The 15,760-nt window shown below is 48.4% G+C and overlaps 2 protein-coding genes across 4 annotated transcripts in view; both read right to left on the bottom strand.

Moving 5' to 3' along the window:
• The window catches only part of LOC106579720 (nuclear receptor coactivator 2), a 226,057-nt gene that overhangs the window by 157,925 nt on the left and 52,372 nt on the right, over positions 1-15,760 (bottom strand). The window lies entirely within an intron of this gene.
• LOC123728976 (basic proline-rich protein-like) overlaps positions 8,438-15,760 on the bottom strand; it is a 63,925-nt gene continuing 56,602 nt past the window's right edge. Inside the window, exon 2 of the mRNA XM_045701947.1 lies at positions 8,438-9,053. Within this exon, the coding sequence (XP_045557903.1) occupies positions 8,438-9,053 (616 nt within the window). The remainder of the gene's footprint in view (positions 9,054-15,760) is intronic.

The raw sequence follows: 15,760 nt of genomic DNA on the forward strand, positions 1-15,760 counted from the left end.
TCTAATGGACCCACCACTATGTCATTTCTCTCCTGTTCTATAGGACCCACCACTATGTCATTTCTCTCCAGTTCAATTGGTTAGCAAATCACTTTCTTTCATTGTCCAGATGCCAAAGACACAATCCTGGTCATATTATCAACCCATCCTGGTTATATTATCAACCCATCCTGGTTATATTATCAACCCATCCTGGTCATATTATCAACCCATCCTGGTCATATTATCAACCCATCCTGGTCATATCATCAACCCATCCTGGTCATATCAACAACCCATCCTGGTCATATCAACAACCCATCCTGGTCATATCAACAACCCATCCTGGTTATATTATCAACCCATCCTGGTTATATTATCAACTCATCCTGGTTATATTATCAACCCATCCTGGTCATATTATCAACCATCCTGGTCATATCTACAACCCATCCTGGTCATATCTACAACCCATCCTGGTCAAATCTACAACCCATCCTGGTCATATCTACAACCCATCCTGGTCATATTATCAACTCATCCTGGTCATACTAACATCCCATCCTGGTCATATCTACAACCCATCCTGGTCATACTATCAACCCATCCTGGTCATATCAACATCCCATCCTGGTCATATCAACAACCCATCCTGGTCATATCTACAACCCATCCTGGTCATATCTACAACCCATCCTGGTCATATCTACAACCCATCCTGGTCATATCTACAACCCATCCTGGTCATATTTTCAACCCATCCTGGTCATATTATCAACCCATCCTGGTCATATTATCAACCCATCCTGGTCATATTATCAACCCATCCTGGTCATATTATCAACCCATCCTGGTTATATTATCAACCCATCCTGGTCATATTATCAACCCATCCTGGTCATATTATCATCCCATCCTGGTCATATTATCAACCCATCCTGGTCATATTATCAACCCATCCTGGTCATATTATCAACCCATCCTGGTTATATTATCAACCCATCCTGGTTATATTATCAACCCATCCTGGTCATATTATGAACTCATCCTGGTCATATCTACAACCCAGCCAACCCATCCCCAGGTGTGCTGTTCAGAATGGCGTTTTCCCACGAATTGCATTTTGACAAATGTTTGAAAATGACGTTTTATTGGGCTGCTTCATTACAGGAGTTGCATGTTCTGTTAATCTACATGTGATTTCTGTCGTTCTGGGCTCCGTGGTTTCATGCACTAACGGGTCACACAAATGGACGTTAAATTTAAATCTTCCCGGTCATGTCGTCCCGGGATCCACATTTTCCAAAACGGAAAACCCTGAAGCGACCATCACACACTCACACAAACACCAGCCCCGACCTTAATGACAGACAATCAATTATTGAGAGCCGATGAATGTTTTATAACCAGCAGCCACCAATGATGTGTTGTATAATGGAGGGCTATATGAACACTGACTAGGAGGTTTCTGCTGCATGCTGGGCGTTTGGGAGAGCACACAGACATCTCTCCTCTCCTACAGGGGGGACGACAGCTAGAGAAACAACATGGCAGCCGTCGAGGCCAGACAGATACAGTGTGTTGTATTAACACTCTGATCCACTGTTAACCAGGGTCAAGGCCAGACAGATACAGTGTGTTGTGGTACACTCTGATCCACTGTTAACCAGGGTTAAGGCCAGACAGATACAGTGTGTTGTATTAACACTCTGATCCACTGTTAACCAGGGTCAAGGCCAGACAGATACAGTGTGTTGTATTAACACTCTGATCCACTGTTAACCAGGGTCAAGGCCAGACAGATACAGTGTGTTGTGGTACACTCTGATCCACTGTTAACCAGGGTCAAGGCCAGACAGATACAGTGTGTTGTATTAACACTCTGATCCACTGTTAACCAGGGTCGAGGCCAGACAGATACAGTGTGTTGTATTAACACTCTGATCCACTGTTAACCAGGGTCGAGGCCAGACAGATACAGTGTGTTGTATTAACACTCTGATCCACTGTTAACCAGGGTCAAGGCCAGACAGATACAGTGTGTTGTATTAACACTCTGATCCACTGTTAACCAGGGTCAAGGCCAGACAGATACAGTGTGTTGTATTAACACTCTGATCCACTGTTAACCAGGGTCAAGGCCAGACAGATACAGTGTGTTGTGTACCACTCTGATCCACTGTTAACCAGGGTCAAGGCCAGACAGATACAGTGTGTTGTATTAACACTCTGATCCACTGTTAACCAGGGTCAAGGCCAGACAGATACAGTGTGTTGTATTAACACTCTGATCCACTGTTAACCAGGGTCAAGGCCAGACAGATACAGTGTGTTGTATTAACACTCTGATCCACTGTTAACCAGGGTCAAGGCCAGACAGATACAGTGTGTTGTATTAACACTCTGATCCACTGTTAACCAGGGTCAAGGCCAGACAGATACAGTGTGTTGTATTAACACTCTGATCCACTGTTAACCAGGGTCAAGGCCAGACAGATACAGTGTGTTGTATTAACACTCTGATCCACTGTTAACCAGGGTCAAGGCCAGACAGATACAGTGTGTTGTATTAACACTCTGATCCACTGTTAACCAGGGTCAAGGCCAGACAGATACAGTGTGTTGTATTAACACTCTGATCCACTGTTAACCAGGGTCAAGGCCAGACAGATACAGTGTGTTGTATTAACACTCTGATCCACTGTTAACCAGGGTCAAGGCCAGACAGATACAGTGTGTTGTATTAACACTCTGATCCACTGTTAACCAGGGTCAAGGCCAGACAGATACAGTGTGTTGTATTAACACTCTGATCCACTGTTAACCAGGGTCAAGGCCAGACAGATACAGTGTGTTGTATTAACACTCTGATCCACTGTTAACCAGGGTCAAGGCCAGACAGATACAGTGTGTTGTATTAACACTCTGATCCACTGTTAACCAGGGTCAAGGCCAGACAGATAAAGTGTGTTGTATTAACACTCTGATCCACTGTTAACCAGGGTCAAGGCCAGACAGATACAGTGTGTTGTATTACACTCTGATCCACTGTTAACCAGGGTCAAGGCCAGACAGATACAGTGTGTTGTATTAACACTCTGATCCACTGTTAACCAGGGTCAAGGCCAGACAGATACAGTGTGTTGTATTAACACTCTGATCCACTGTTAACCAGGGTCGAGGCCAGACAGATACAGTGTGTTGTGGTACACTCTGATCCACTGTTAACCAGGGTCAAGGCCAGACAGATACAGTGTGTTGTATTAACACTCTGATCCACTGTTAACCAGGGTCAAGGCCAGACAGATACAGTGTGTTGTATTAACACTCTGATCCACTGTTAACCAGGGTCAAGGCCAGACAGATACAGTGTGTTGTATTAACACTCTGATCCACTGTTAACCAGGGTCAAGGCCAGACAGATACAGTGTGTTGTATTACACTCTGATCCACTGTTAACCAGGGTCAAGGCCAGACAGATACAGTGTGTTGTATTAACACTCTGATCCACTGTTAACCAGGGTCAAGGCCAGACAGATACAGTGTGTTGTATTAACACTCTGATCCACTGTTAACCAGGGTCAAGGCCAGACAGATACAGTGTGTTGTATTAACACTCTGATCCACTGTTAACCAGGGTCAAGGCCAGACAGATACAGTGTGTTGTATTAACACTCTGATCCACTGTTAACCAGGGTCAAGGCCAGACAGATACAGTGTGTTGTATTAACACTCTGATCCACTGTTAACCAGGGTCAAGGCCAGACAGATACAGTGTGTTGTGGTACACTCTGATCCACTGTTAACCAGGGTCAAGGCCAGACAGATACAGTGTGTTGTGGTACACTCTGATCCACTGTTAACCAGGGTCAAGGCCAGACAGATACAGTGTGTTGTATTAACACTCTGATCCACTGTTAACCAGGGTTAAGGCCAGACAGATACAGTGTGTTGTATTAACACTCTGATCCACTGTTAACCAGTATCAAGGCCAGACAGATAGAGTGTGTTGTATTAACACTCTGATCCACTGTTAACCAGGGTCAAGGCCAGACAGATACAGTGTGTTGTATTAACACTCTGATCCACTGTTAACCAGGGTCAAGGCCAGACAGATACAGTGTGTTGTATTAACACTCTGATCCACTGTTAACCAGGGTCAAGGCCAGACAGATACAGTGTGTTGTGGTACACTCTGATCCACTGTTAACCAGGGTTAAGGCCAGACAGATACAGTGTGTTGTATTAACACTCTGATCCACTGTTAACCAGGGTCAAGGCCAGACAGATACAGTGTGTTGTATTAACACTCTGATCCACTGTTAACCAGGGTCGAGGCCAGACAGATACAGTGTGTTGTATTAACACTCTGATCCACTGTTAACCAGGGTTAAGGCCAGACAGATACAGTGTGTTGTATTAACACTCTGATCCACTGTTAACCAGGGTCAAGGCCAGACAGATACAGTGTGTTGTATTAACACTCTGATCCACTGTTAACCAGGGTCGAGGCCAGACAGATACAGTGTGTTGTGGTACACTCTGATCCACTGTTAACCAGGGTCAAGGCCAGACAGATACAGTGTGTTGTATTAACACTCTGATCCACTGTTAACCAGGGTCAAGGCCAGACAGATACAGTGTGTTGTATTAACACTCTGATCCACTGTTAACCAGGGTCAAGGCCAGACAGATACAGTGTGTTGTATTAACACTCTGATCCACTGTTAACCAGGGTCAAGGCCAGACAGATACAGTGTGTTGTATTAACACTCTGATCCACTGTTAACCAGGGTCAAGGCCAGACAGATACAGTGTGTTGTATTAACACTCTGATCCACTGTTAACCAGGGTCAAGGCCAGACAGATACAGTGTGTTGTATTAACACTCTGATCCACTGTTAACCAGGGTCAAGGCCAGACAGATACAGTGTGTTGTATTAACACTCTGATCCACTGTTAACCAGGGTCAAGGCCAGACAGATACAGTGTGTTGTGGTACACTCTGATCCACTGTTAACCAGGGTCAAGGCCAGACAGATACAGTGTGTTGTATTAACACTCTGATCCACTGTTAACCAGGGTCAAGGCCAGACAGATACAGTGTGTTGTATTAACACTCTGATCCACTGTTAACCAGGGTCAAGGCCAGACAGATACAGTGTGTTGTATTAACACTCTGATCCACTGTTAACCAGGGTCAAGGCCAGACAGATACAGTGTGTTGTATTAACACTCTGATCCACTGTTAACCAGGGTCGAGGCCAGACAGATACAGTGTGTTGTGGTACACTCTGATCCACTGTTAACCAGGGTCAAGGCCAGACAGATACAGTGTGTTGTATTAACACTCTGATCCACTGTTAACCAGGGTCAAGGCCAGACAGATACAGTGTGTTGTATTAACACTCTGATCCACTGTTAACCAGGGTCAAGGCCAGACAGATACAGTGTGTTGTGGTACACTCTGATCCACTGTTAACCAGGGTTAAGGCCAGACAGATACAGTGTGTTGTATTAACACTCTGATCCACTGTTAACCAGGGTCAAGGCCAGACAGATACAGTGTGTTGTATTAACACTCTGATCCACTGTTAACCAGGGTCGAGGCCAGACAGATACAGTGTGTTGTATTAACACTCTGATCCACTGTTAACCAGGGTTAAGGCCAGACAGATACAGTGTGTTGTATTAACACTCTGATCCACTGTTAACCAGGGTCAAGGCCAGACAGATACAGTGTGTTGTATTAACACTCTGATCCACTGTTAACCAGGGTCGAGGCCAGACAGATACAGTGTGTTGTGGTACACTCTGATCCACTGTTAACCAGGGTCAAGGTCAGACAGATACAGTGTGTTGTATTAACACTCTGATCCACTGTTAACCAGGGTCAAGGCCAGACAGATACAGTGTGTTGTATTAACACTCTGATCCACTGTTAACCAGGGTCAAGGCCAGACAGATACAGTGTGTTGTATTAACACTCTGATCCACTGTTAACCAGGGTCAAGGCCAGACAGATACAGTGTGTTGTATTAACACTCTGATCCACTGTTAACCAGGGTCAAGGCCAGACAGATACAGTGTGTTGTATTACACTCTGATCCACTGTTAACCAGGGTCGAGGCCAGACAGATACAGTGTGTTCTGCTCTTAGCAAAGACTGAACAGCACAGTAGTACTACAGAATAGCTCAGCTAACGTTAGCCTAGCCAAGCGCCAGCCAGCTCATGTCAATGGGACGAGTTAGCCGTAGCGCTAGCTAGGTCACGCCAAGCTCCCTGCTGGATTGCAGTGGCCTACTTAAAGCCTGATGGATAGAGATACAGAGAGTGAGAAAGCGATAGAGAGAGATTTTGCTGATAGCTCCTTTGAGGAGAAGTGTACTTAGTATGTCTGTGACATGTGGTTTTGTCACCTAGCTATCTGAAGATGAATACACTAAGTTGCTCTGGATAAGAACATCTGCTAAATGACAAAATGTAAACGTAAGTGAGAAACAGAGGAATACAGATATAATTAGAGAGAGAGAGACACACATATAGAGAGACAGAGAGAGAGAGAGACACATATAGAGAGACAGAGACACATATAGAGAGAGGGGGAGGGTCTCTACATGTCCTTGTGTGTACGCCCCTGAGCAGGCACTGGGCAGCAGGTGACCATCATAACTAAACGACACTCTTACAATGACACCACAGACAGACAGACAGACAGACAGACAGACAGACAGACAGACAGACAGACAGACAGACAGACAGACAGACAGACAGACAGACAGACAGACAGACAGACAGACAGACAGACAGACAGACAGACAGACACGACAGACACAGACAGACACACACACACACACACACACACACACACACGACCGACACACACACAGACCGACACACACACACAGACCGACACACACACAGACACACACACACACACACACACAGACACACACACACACACACCTCCCCCACTGGGGCTGTAGTCTATACATGGTCATGCAACATGCCATCTCTAATCCTGCAGTGTGTTCTCTGCTCTGTCACAGGGCTTCTATCAACAGCAGGATGTGATGTCATCCATTACCTATAGGCTCAGCGTTGATCCTATCTTATACAGAGGTCACGTCATTGGACAGTCCAACGCTGAAACGTCTTGGGCAGAAATGAATTCAACCAAAACCAGAGCGTCTCTCGAAGCCTGTCCCTACAGATGAATAGAGTTGTGATGGTTTATTATCCTGGGAGACTTCACCTCTAAAAGATCTTTCATAGCACACACACACTACACACCACTACACACTACACAACTACACACTACACCACTACACACTACACCACTACACCACTACACACTACACCACTACACACACACACACACCCTTGCTGTATCTAGGCTATGTAACTCTGTAACTCTGTTCTAAGCACTACTTAGGTTGGAAATATATATTTCATTGAACTAATAAAAAATTTTTTTTTAAACGCTTAGTTCTGCAGCCCACTTTAAAGAAAATCAGAATATGGATCCAAATATATCAGAACGTAGACAATAAGGCAGAATGGGGAATGCCTGCTTCTATCCCTGACCTTCAACCCCATCCAACACCTTTGGGATGAACTGTAACGCCGACTGTGATCCAGGCCGAATCTCCCAACATCAGTTCCCAACCTCACTAATGCTCTTCTGGCTGAATGGAAACAAGTCCCCCTGCAGCAACGTTCCAACATCTAGTGGAAAGCCTTCCCAGAAGAGTGGAGGCTGTTATAACAGCAATGTTCCAACATCTAGTGGAAAGCCTTCCCAGAAGAGTGGAGGCTGTTATAGCAGCAATGTTCCAACATCTAGTGGAAAGCCTTCCCAGAAGAGTGGAGGCTGTTATAGCAGCAATGTTCCAACATCTAGTGGAAAGCCTTCCCAGAAGAGTGGAGGCTGTTATAGCAGCAATGTTCCAACATCTAGTGGAAAGCTTTCCCAGAAGAGTGGAGGCTGTTATAGCAGCAATGTTCCAACATCTAGTGGAAAGCCTTCCCAGAAGAGTGGAGGCTGTTATCGCAGCAATGTTCCAACATCTAGTGGAAAGCCTTCCCAGAAGAGTGGAGGCTGTTATAGCAGCAATGTTCCAACATCTAGTGGAAAGCCTTCCCAGAAGAGTGGAGGCTGTTATAGCAGCAATGTTCCAACATCTAGTGGAAAGCCTTCCCAGAAGAGTGGAGGCTGTTATAGCAGCAATGTTCCAACATCTAGTGGAAAGCCTTCCCAGAAGAGTGGAGGCTGTTATAGCAGCAATGTTCCAACATCTAGTGGAAAGCCTTCCCAGAAGAGTGGAGGCTGTTATAGCAGCAATGTTCCAACATCTAGTGGAAAGCCTTCCCAGAAGAGTGGAGGCTGTTTTATCAGCAAAGGGGGGGACCAACTCCAAGCAGGTGTCCACATACTTTTGGTCACGTAGTGCATGTCATCTTACGGTCAGGTAGGTAAGAGGGAAGATCAACAGAACCTGTATGACAGTACGGTCAGGTAGGGCCCGTAGGGAACAGGGTGGCCCGTAGGGAACAGGGTGGCCCGTAGGGAACAGGGCGGCCCGTAGGGAACAGGGCGGCCCGTAGGGAACAGGGCGGCCCGTAGGGAACAGGGCGGCCCGTAGGGAACAGGGCGGCCCGTAGGGAACAGGGCGGCCCGTAGGGAACAGGGCGGCCCGTAGGGAACAGGGCGGCCCGTAGGGAACAGGGCGGTCCGTAGGGAACAGGGCGGCCCGTAGGGAACAGGGAGGCCCGTAGGGAACAGGGTGGTCCGTAGGGAACAGGGCGGCCCGTAGGGAACAGGGGTGGCCCGTAGGGAACAGGGCGGCCCGTAGGGAACAGGGGCGGCCCGTAGGGAACAGGGCGGCCCGTAGGGAACAGGGCGGCCCGTAGGGAACAGGGCGGCCCGTAGGGAACAGGGCGGCCCGTAGGGAACAGGGTGGCCCGTAGGGAACAGGGCGGCCCGTAGGGAACAGGTTGGCCCGTAGGGAACAGGGCGGCCCGTAGGGAACAGTGTTCCTGGTGGCCCCGGTGTTGAGACTGCCCTCAGATCTGTCACACCAGACCAGTGGGAGAGGACGAGAGAGAGAGAGGAAGGGAGACCAGTGGGAGAGGACAGAGAGAGAGAGAGGAAGGGGGACCAGTGGGAGAGGACAGAGAGAGAGAGAGGAAGGGGGACCAGTGGGAGAGGACAGAGAGAGAGGAAGGGGGACCAGTGGGAGAGGACAGAGAGAGAGAGAGGAAGGGAGACCAGTGGGAGAGGACAGAGAGAGAGAGAGGAAGGGAGACCAGTGGGAGAGGACGAGAGAGAGAGGAAGGGGGACCAGTGGGAGAGGACAGAGAGAGAGAGAGGAAGGGAGACCAGTGGGAGAGGACAGAGAGAGAGAGAGGAAGGGGGACCAGTGGGAGAGGACAGAGAGAGAGAGAGGAAGGGGGACCAGTGGGAGAGGACAGAGAGAGAGAGAGGAAGGGGGACCAGTGGGAGAGGACAGAGAGAGAGAGGAAGGGGGACCAGTGGGAGAGGACAGAGAGAGAGAGAGGAAGGGGGACCAGTGGGAGAGGACAGAGAGAGAGAGAGGAAGGGGGACCAGTGGGAGAGGACGAGAGAGAGACTTCATTTTTATTGTTTATTTGCCTTTTGTTTATTATCTACTTCACTTGCTTTGGCAATGTTAACATATGTTTCCTATGCCAATAAGGCCCCTTGAATTGAAAGGAAGGAGACCAGTTGGAGGGAGAGAGAGAGAGAGAGGAAGGGGGACCAGTGGGAGAGGACAGAGAGAGAGAGAGGAAGGGGGACCAGTGGGAGAGGACAGAGAGAGAGAGAGGAAGGGGGACCAGTGGGAGAGGACAGAGAGAGAGAGAGGGAAGGGGGACCAGTGGGAGAGGACGAGAGAGAGAGGAAGGGGGACCAGTGGGAGAGGACAGAGAGAGAGAGAGGAAGGGGGACCAGTGGGAGAGGACAGAGAGAGAGAGAGGAAGGGGGACCAGTGGGAGAGGACAGAGAGAGAGAGAGGAAGGGGGACCAGTGGGAGAGGACAGAGAGAGAGAGAGAGGAAGGGGGACCAGTGGGAGAGGACAGAGAGAGAGAGGAAGGGGGACCAGTGGGAGAGGACAGAGAGAGAGAGAGGAAGGGGGACCAGTGGGAGAGGACAGAGAGAGAGAGAGGAAGGGAGACCAGTGGGAGAGGACAGAGAGAGAGAGAGGAAGGGGGACCAGTGGGAGAGGACAGAGAGAGAGAGAGGAAGGGGGACCAGTGGGAGAGGACAGAGAGAGAGAGAGGAAGGGAGACCAGTGGGAGAGGACAGAGAGAGAGAGAGGAAGGGGGACCAGTGGGAGAGGACAGAGAGAGAGAGAGGAAGGGGGACCAGTGGGAGAGGACGAGAGAGAGAGAGGAAGGGGGACCAGTGGGAGAGGACAGAGAGAGAGAGAGGAAGGGGGACCAGTGGGAGAGGACAGAGAGAGAGAGAGAGGAAGGGGGACCAGTGGGAGAGGACAGAGAGAGAGAGAGGAAGGGGGACCAGTGGGAGAGGACAGAGAGAGAGGAAGGGGGACCAGTGGGAGAGGACAGAGAGAGAGAGAGGAAGGGGGACCAGTGGGAGAGGACAGAGAGAGAGAGAGGAAGGGGGACCAGTGGGAGAGGACAGAGAGAGAGAGGAAGGGGGACCAGTGGGAGAGGACGAGAGAGAGAGAGGAAGGGGGACCAGTGGGAGAGGACAGAGAGAGAGAGAGGAAGGGGGACCAGTGGGAGAGGACAGAGAGAGAGAGAGGAAGGGGGACCAGTGGGAGAGGACAGAGAGAGAGAGAGAGGAAGGGGGACCAGTGGGAGAGGACAGAGAGAGAGAGAGGAAGGGGGACCAGTGGGAGAGGACGAGAGAGAGAGGAAGGAGGACCAGTGGGAGAGGACAGAGAGAGAGAGAGGAAGGGGGACCAGTGGGAGAGGACAGAGAGAGAGAGAGGAAGGGGGACCAGTGGGAGAGGACAGAGAGAGAGAGAGAGGAAGGGGGACCAGTGGGAGAGGACAGAGAGAGAGAGAGGAAGGGGGACCAGTGGGAGAGGACAGAGAGAGAGAGAGGAAGGGGGACCAGTGGGAGAGGACAGAGAGAGAGAGAGAGGAAGGGGGACCAGTGGGAGAGGACGAGAGAGAGAGGAAGAGGAAGGGGGACCAGTGGGAGAGGACAGAGAGAGAGAGAGGAAGGGGGACCAGTGGGAGAGGACAGAGAGAGAGAGAGGAAGGGGGACCAGTGGGAGAGGACAGAGAGAGAGAGAGGAAGGGGGACCAGTGGGAGAGGACAGAGAGAGAGAGAGGAAGGGGGACCAGTGGGAGAGGACAGAGAGAGAGAGAGGAAGGGGGACCAGTGGGAGAGGACAGAGAGAGAGAGAGGAAGGGGGACCAGTGGGAGAGGACAGAGAGAGAGAGAGGAAGGGGGACCAGTGGGAGAGGACAGAGAGAGAGAGAGAGGAAGGGGGACCAGTGGGAGAGGACAGAGAGAGAGAGAGAGGAAGGGGGACCAGTGGGAGAGGACAGAGAGAGAGAGAGGAAGGGGGACCAGTGGGAGAGGACAGAGAGAGAGAGAGGAAGGGGGACCAGTGGGAGAGGACAGAGAGAGAGAGAGGAAGGGGGACCAGTGGGAGAGGACAGAGAGAGAGAGAGGAAGGGGGACCAGTGGGAGAGGACAGAGAGAGAGAGAGGAAGGGGGACCAGTGGGAGAGGACAGAGAGAGAGAGAGGAAGGGGGACCAGTGGGAGAGGACAGAGAGAGAGAGAGGAAGGGGGACCAGTGGGAGAGGACAGAGAGAGAGAGAGGAAGGGGGACCAGTGGGAGAGGACAGAGAGAGAGAGGAAGGGGGACCAGTGGGAGAGGACAGAGAGAGAGAGAGGAAGGGGGACCAGTGGGAGAGGACAGAGAGAGAGAGAGGAAGGGGGACCAGTGGGAGAGGACAGAGAGAGAGAGAGGAAGGGGGACCAGTGGGAGAGGACAGAGAGAGAGAGAGGAAGGGGGACCAGTGGGAGAGGACAGAGAGAGAGAGAGGAAGGGGGACCAGTGGGAGAGGACGAGAGAGAGACTTCATTTTTATTGTTTATTTGCCTTTTGTTTATTATCTACTTCACTTGCTTTGGCAATGTTAACATATGTTTCCTATGCCAATAAGGCCCCTTGAATTGAAAGGAAGGAGACCAGTTGGAGGGAGAGAGAGCGAGAGAGAGAGAGACGCAGAGAGAGAGAGAGAGAGAGAGAGAGAGAGAGAGAGAGAGAGAGAGAGAGAGAGAGAGAGAGACACAGAGAGAGAGAGAGAGAGAGAGAGAGAGAGAGAGAGAGAGAGACACACAGAGAGAGAGAGAGAGAGAGAGAGAGAGAGAGAGAGAGAGAGAGAGAGAGAGAGAGAGAGAGAGAGAGAGAGAGAGAGAGAGAGAGAGAGAGAGACAGAGAGAGAGAGAGAGAGACGCAGAGAGAGAGAGAGAGAGAGAGAGAGAGAGAGAGAGAGAGAGAGAGAGAGAGAGAGAGAGAGAGAGAGAGAGAGAGAGAGAGAGAGAGAGAGAGAGAGAGACACAGAGAGAGAGAGAGAGAGAGAGAGAGAGAGAGAGAGAGAGAGAGAGAGAGAGAGAGAGAGAGAGACACAGAGAGAGAGAGAGAGAGAGAGAGAGAGAGAGAGAGAGAGAGAGAGACACAGAGAGAGAGAGAGACAGAGAGAGAGAGAGAGAGAGAGAGAGAGAGAGAGAGACACAGAGAAAGAGAAAGAGAAAGAGAGAGAGAGAGAGAGAGAGACACAGAGAAAGAGAAAGAGAAAGAGAAAGAGAGAGACACAGAGAAAGAGAAAGAGAGATCCAGAGAAAACACAATATAAAGAAAAAGATTACAAAGGAAATAAGGCAGAGAGCTCCAGCTACTTGTCCAAGTTGTAAGGAGAGAACCTAAACATAGTAGATCTCCAGGGCTGAGCGCCACTCCTCCACTTGGCTGGGACACAGTGTGTTTAACACCTGGTGTAATCTCAACAACCACACACACACACACACACACACACAGGCACGGCTGCCAGGACTGACACAGAGCCTGAATCACTCAGCTAACCTCAAACTGACGGGGGGGGGGGGTTGAACTCAGATCAAACTCTACTGCACGATCGTTCCACCTCGAAAAACACAAGAAAGAGGATTTTTAACACCCAGCATCTCAGATCGTTAGGTAGACAGAAACAGATATTAGCATTACTGCAACATTAATTTGAGTTTTATTTTCTTAGAGATCAAATTATATCTCAACAAAATGTTGCTAGTTTGATCTGTTTCTATCTACATAAATGATTTCAAGAATAATCTGAGGTGGTGGGTGTGATGAAATGGAACAACGACCCCGCGGTCAACTTTGGAAATGGACTGAAATCATTATTTTTTTAAAACAAAACAAAGTGTTCAGTTTTGAATAAAATGTCCCAAATTGACTGGAAGTGATCCCAATCACGCTACTTGGAAACAGGCTTTCTGAGTATTATTTTTTTTGAGGGGTTTTAAATATGACACTCAAGAAGAGCAGAGTTAAAGATTCCCAACTGTGCCGCTTGCTGTCGAAGGGTTTATTAAGAACATTTGTAAAATCAGGGGCGTCAAACACCTCACAACATCTGAGGGGGCAAAAAGGATGTGAGGATTTCCTGGAATCTATAATAATCATTATGCTTAATTTTATGTTTTTTTTTTTCTTCTGCAGATCTAAGCATACTTCTTGAGCTGTCTGTGGGTTATTTCTGCAGATCAGCCCAGTCAAAACTGTTCGCTGCTCTGGCACCCCAATGGTGGAACAAGCTCCCTCACGACGCCAGGACAGCGGAGTCAATCACCACCTTCCGGAGACACCTGAAACCCCACCTCTTCAAGGAATACCTGGGATAGGATAAAGTAATCCTTCTAACCCACCCCCCCCCCCCCTTAAAAGATTTAGATGCACTATTGTAAAGTGGTTGTTCCACTGGATATCATAAGGTGAATGCACCAATTTGTAAGTCGCTCTGGATAAGAGCGTCTGCTAAATGACTTAAATGTAAATGTAAGCATACTTCTTGAGCTGTCTGTATCCTCCCGACTCGAGGTTATTTCTTTTAAAGAAACAAAATATATTTCTCTGCATCTCTGCTAATATCTGGGTTAAAGATTGAAAGAAATGTGAGTTTAATTCAGCAAATTTAGTAATTGCTTGCTTTTCTAAAGTCGACTAACCATGTCAGCTGAGATAGTTAGACAAGCTAGCTACTCTAACTTGATAGCCTGAAACGGCTTCTGGGTAAATTCCCAACCTCATAACTACCTAGCTGGGCTAAAGCAAACTTCACAGAATTGCTAGGTGGCTAGTAGTATTTTCAAGAACTCAGAGGGAGAATGTGCCTCTGTTAATGACGACCTGTCAACAGTGTGTAACCCTGTGGCGTATATATATATATATATATAACCTTACCATAAACAATGACAATAATATAATGGAACTATGGCTCGGTGATCAATAGAGAGAAGTGGATGAGTGGCAGTAACAGCTGGAAGTAACAGGAGTCATCAGTCATCAGTCATCCAGTCTGTAGCTACAGGAGTCATCAGTCATCCTTACAGCCAGTCTGTAGCTACAGGAGTCATCAGTCATCCTTACAGCCAGTCTGTAGCTACAGGAGTCATCAGTCATCCTTCCATCCAGTCTGTAGCTACAGGAGTCATCAGTCATCCTTACATCCAGTCTGTAACTACAGGAGTCATCAGTCATCCTTACATCCAGTCTGTAGCTACAGGAGTCATCAGTCATCCTTACATCCAGTCTGTAGCTTCAGGAGTCATCAGTCATCCTTCCATCCAGTCTGTAACTACAGGAGTCATCAGTCATCCTTCCATCCAGTCTGTAGCTACAGGAGTCATCAGTCATCCTTCCATCCAGTCTGTAGCTACAGGAGTCAGTCATCCTTCCATCCAGTCTGTAGCTACAGGAGTCATCAGTCATCCTTCCATCCAGTCTGTAGCTACAGAAGTCATCAGTCATCCTTACATCCAGTCTGTAGCTACAGGAGTCATCAGTCATCCTTACATCCAGTCTGTAGCTACAGGAGTCATCAGTCATCCTTACATCCAGTCTGTAGCTACAGGAGTCATCAGTCATCCTTACATCCAGTCTGTAGCTACAGGAGTCATCAGTCATCCTTACATCCAGTCTGTAGTTACAGGAGTCATCAGTCATCCTTACATCCAGTCTGTAGCTACAGGAGTCCAAAGTGGTGTAGTATCTAGAGAATAGGGTTCAAAGTGGTGTAGTATCTAGAGAATAGGGTTCAAAGTGGTGTAGTATCTAGAGAATAGGGTTCAAAGTGGTGTAGTATCTAGAGAATAGGGTTCAAAGTGGTGTAGTATCTAGGGAAAAATGTTCAAAGTGGTGTAGTATCTAGAGAATAGGGTTCAAAGTGGTGTAGTATCTAGAGAATAGGGTTCAAAGTGGTGTAGTATCTAGAGAATAGGGTTCAAAGTGGTTTAGTATCTAGAGAATAGGGTTCAAAGTGGTGTAGTATCTAGAGAATAGGGTTCAAAGTGGTGTAGTATCTAGAGAATAGGGTTCAAAGTGGTGTAGTATCTAGAGAATAGGGTTCAAAGTGGTGTAGTATCTAGAGAAAAAGGTTCAAAGTGGTGTAGTATCTAGAGAATAGGGTTCAAAGTGGTGTAGTATCTAGAGAATAGGGTTCAAAGTGGTGTAGTATCTAGAGAATAGGGTTCAAAGTGGTGTAGTATCTAGA

This window comes from Salmo salar, chromosome ssa19 (assembly GCF_905237065.1).
Source record: "Salmo salar chromosome ssa19, Ssal_v3.1, whole genome shotgun sequence".
Taxonomy (NCBI): Eukaryota; Metazoa; Chordata; class Actinopteri; order Salmoniformes; family Salmonidae; genus Salmo; species Salmo salar.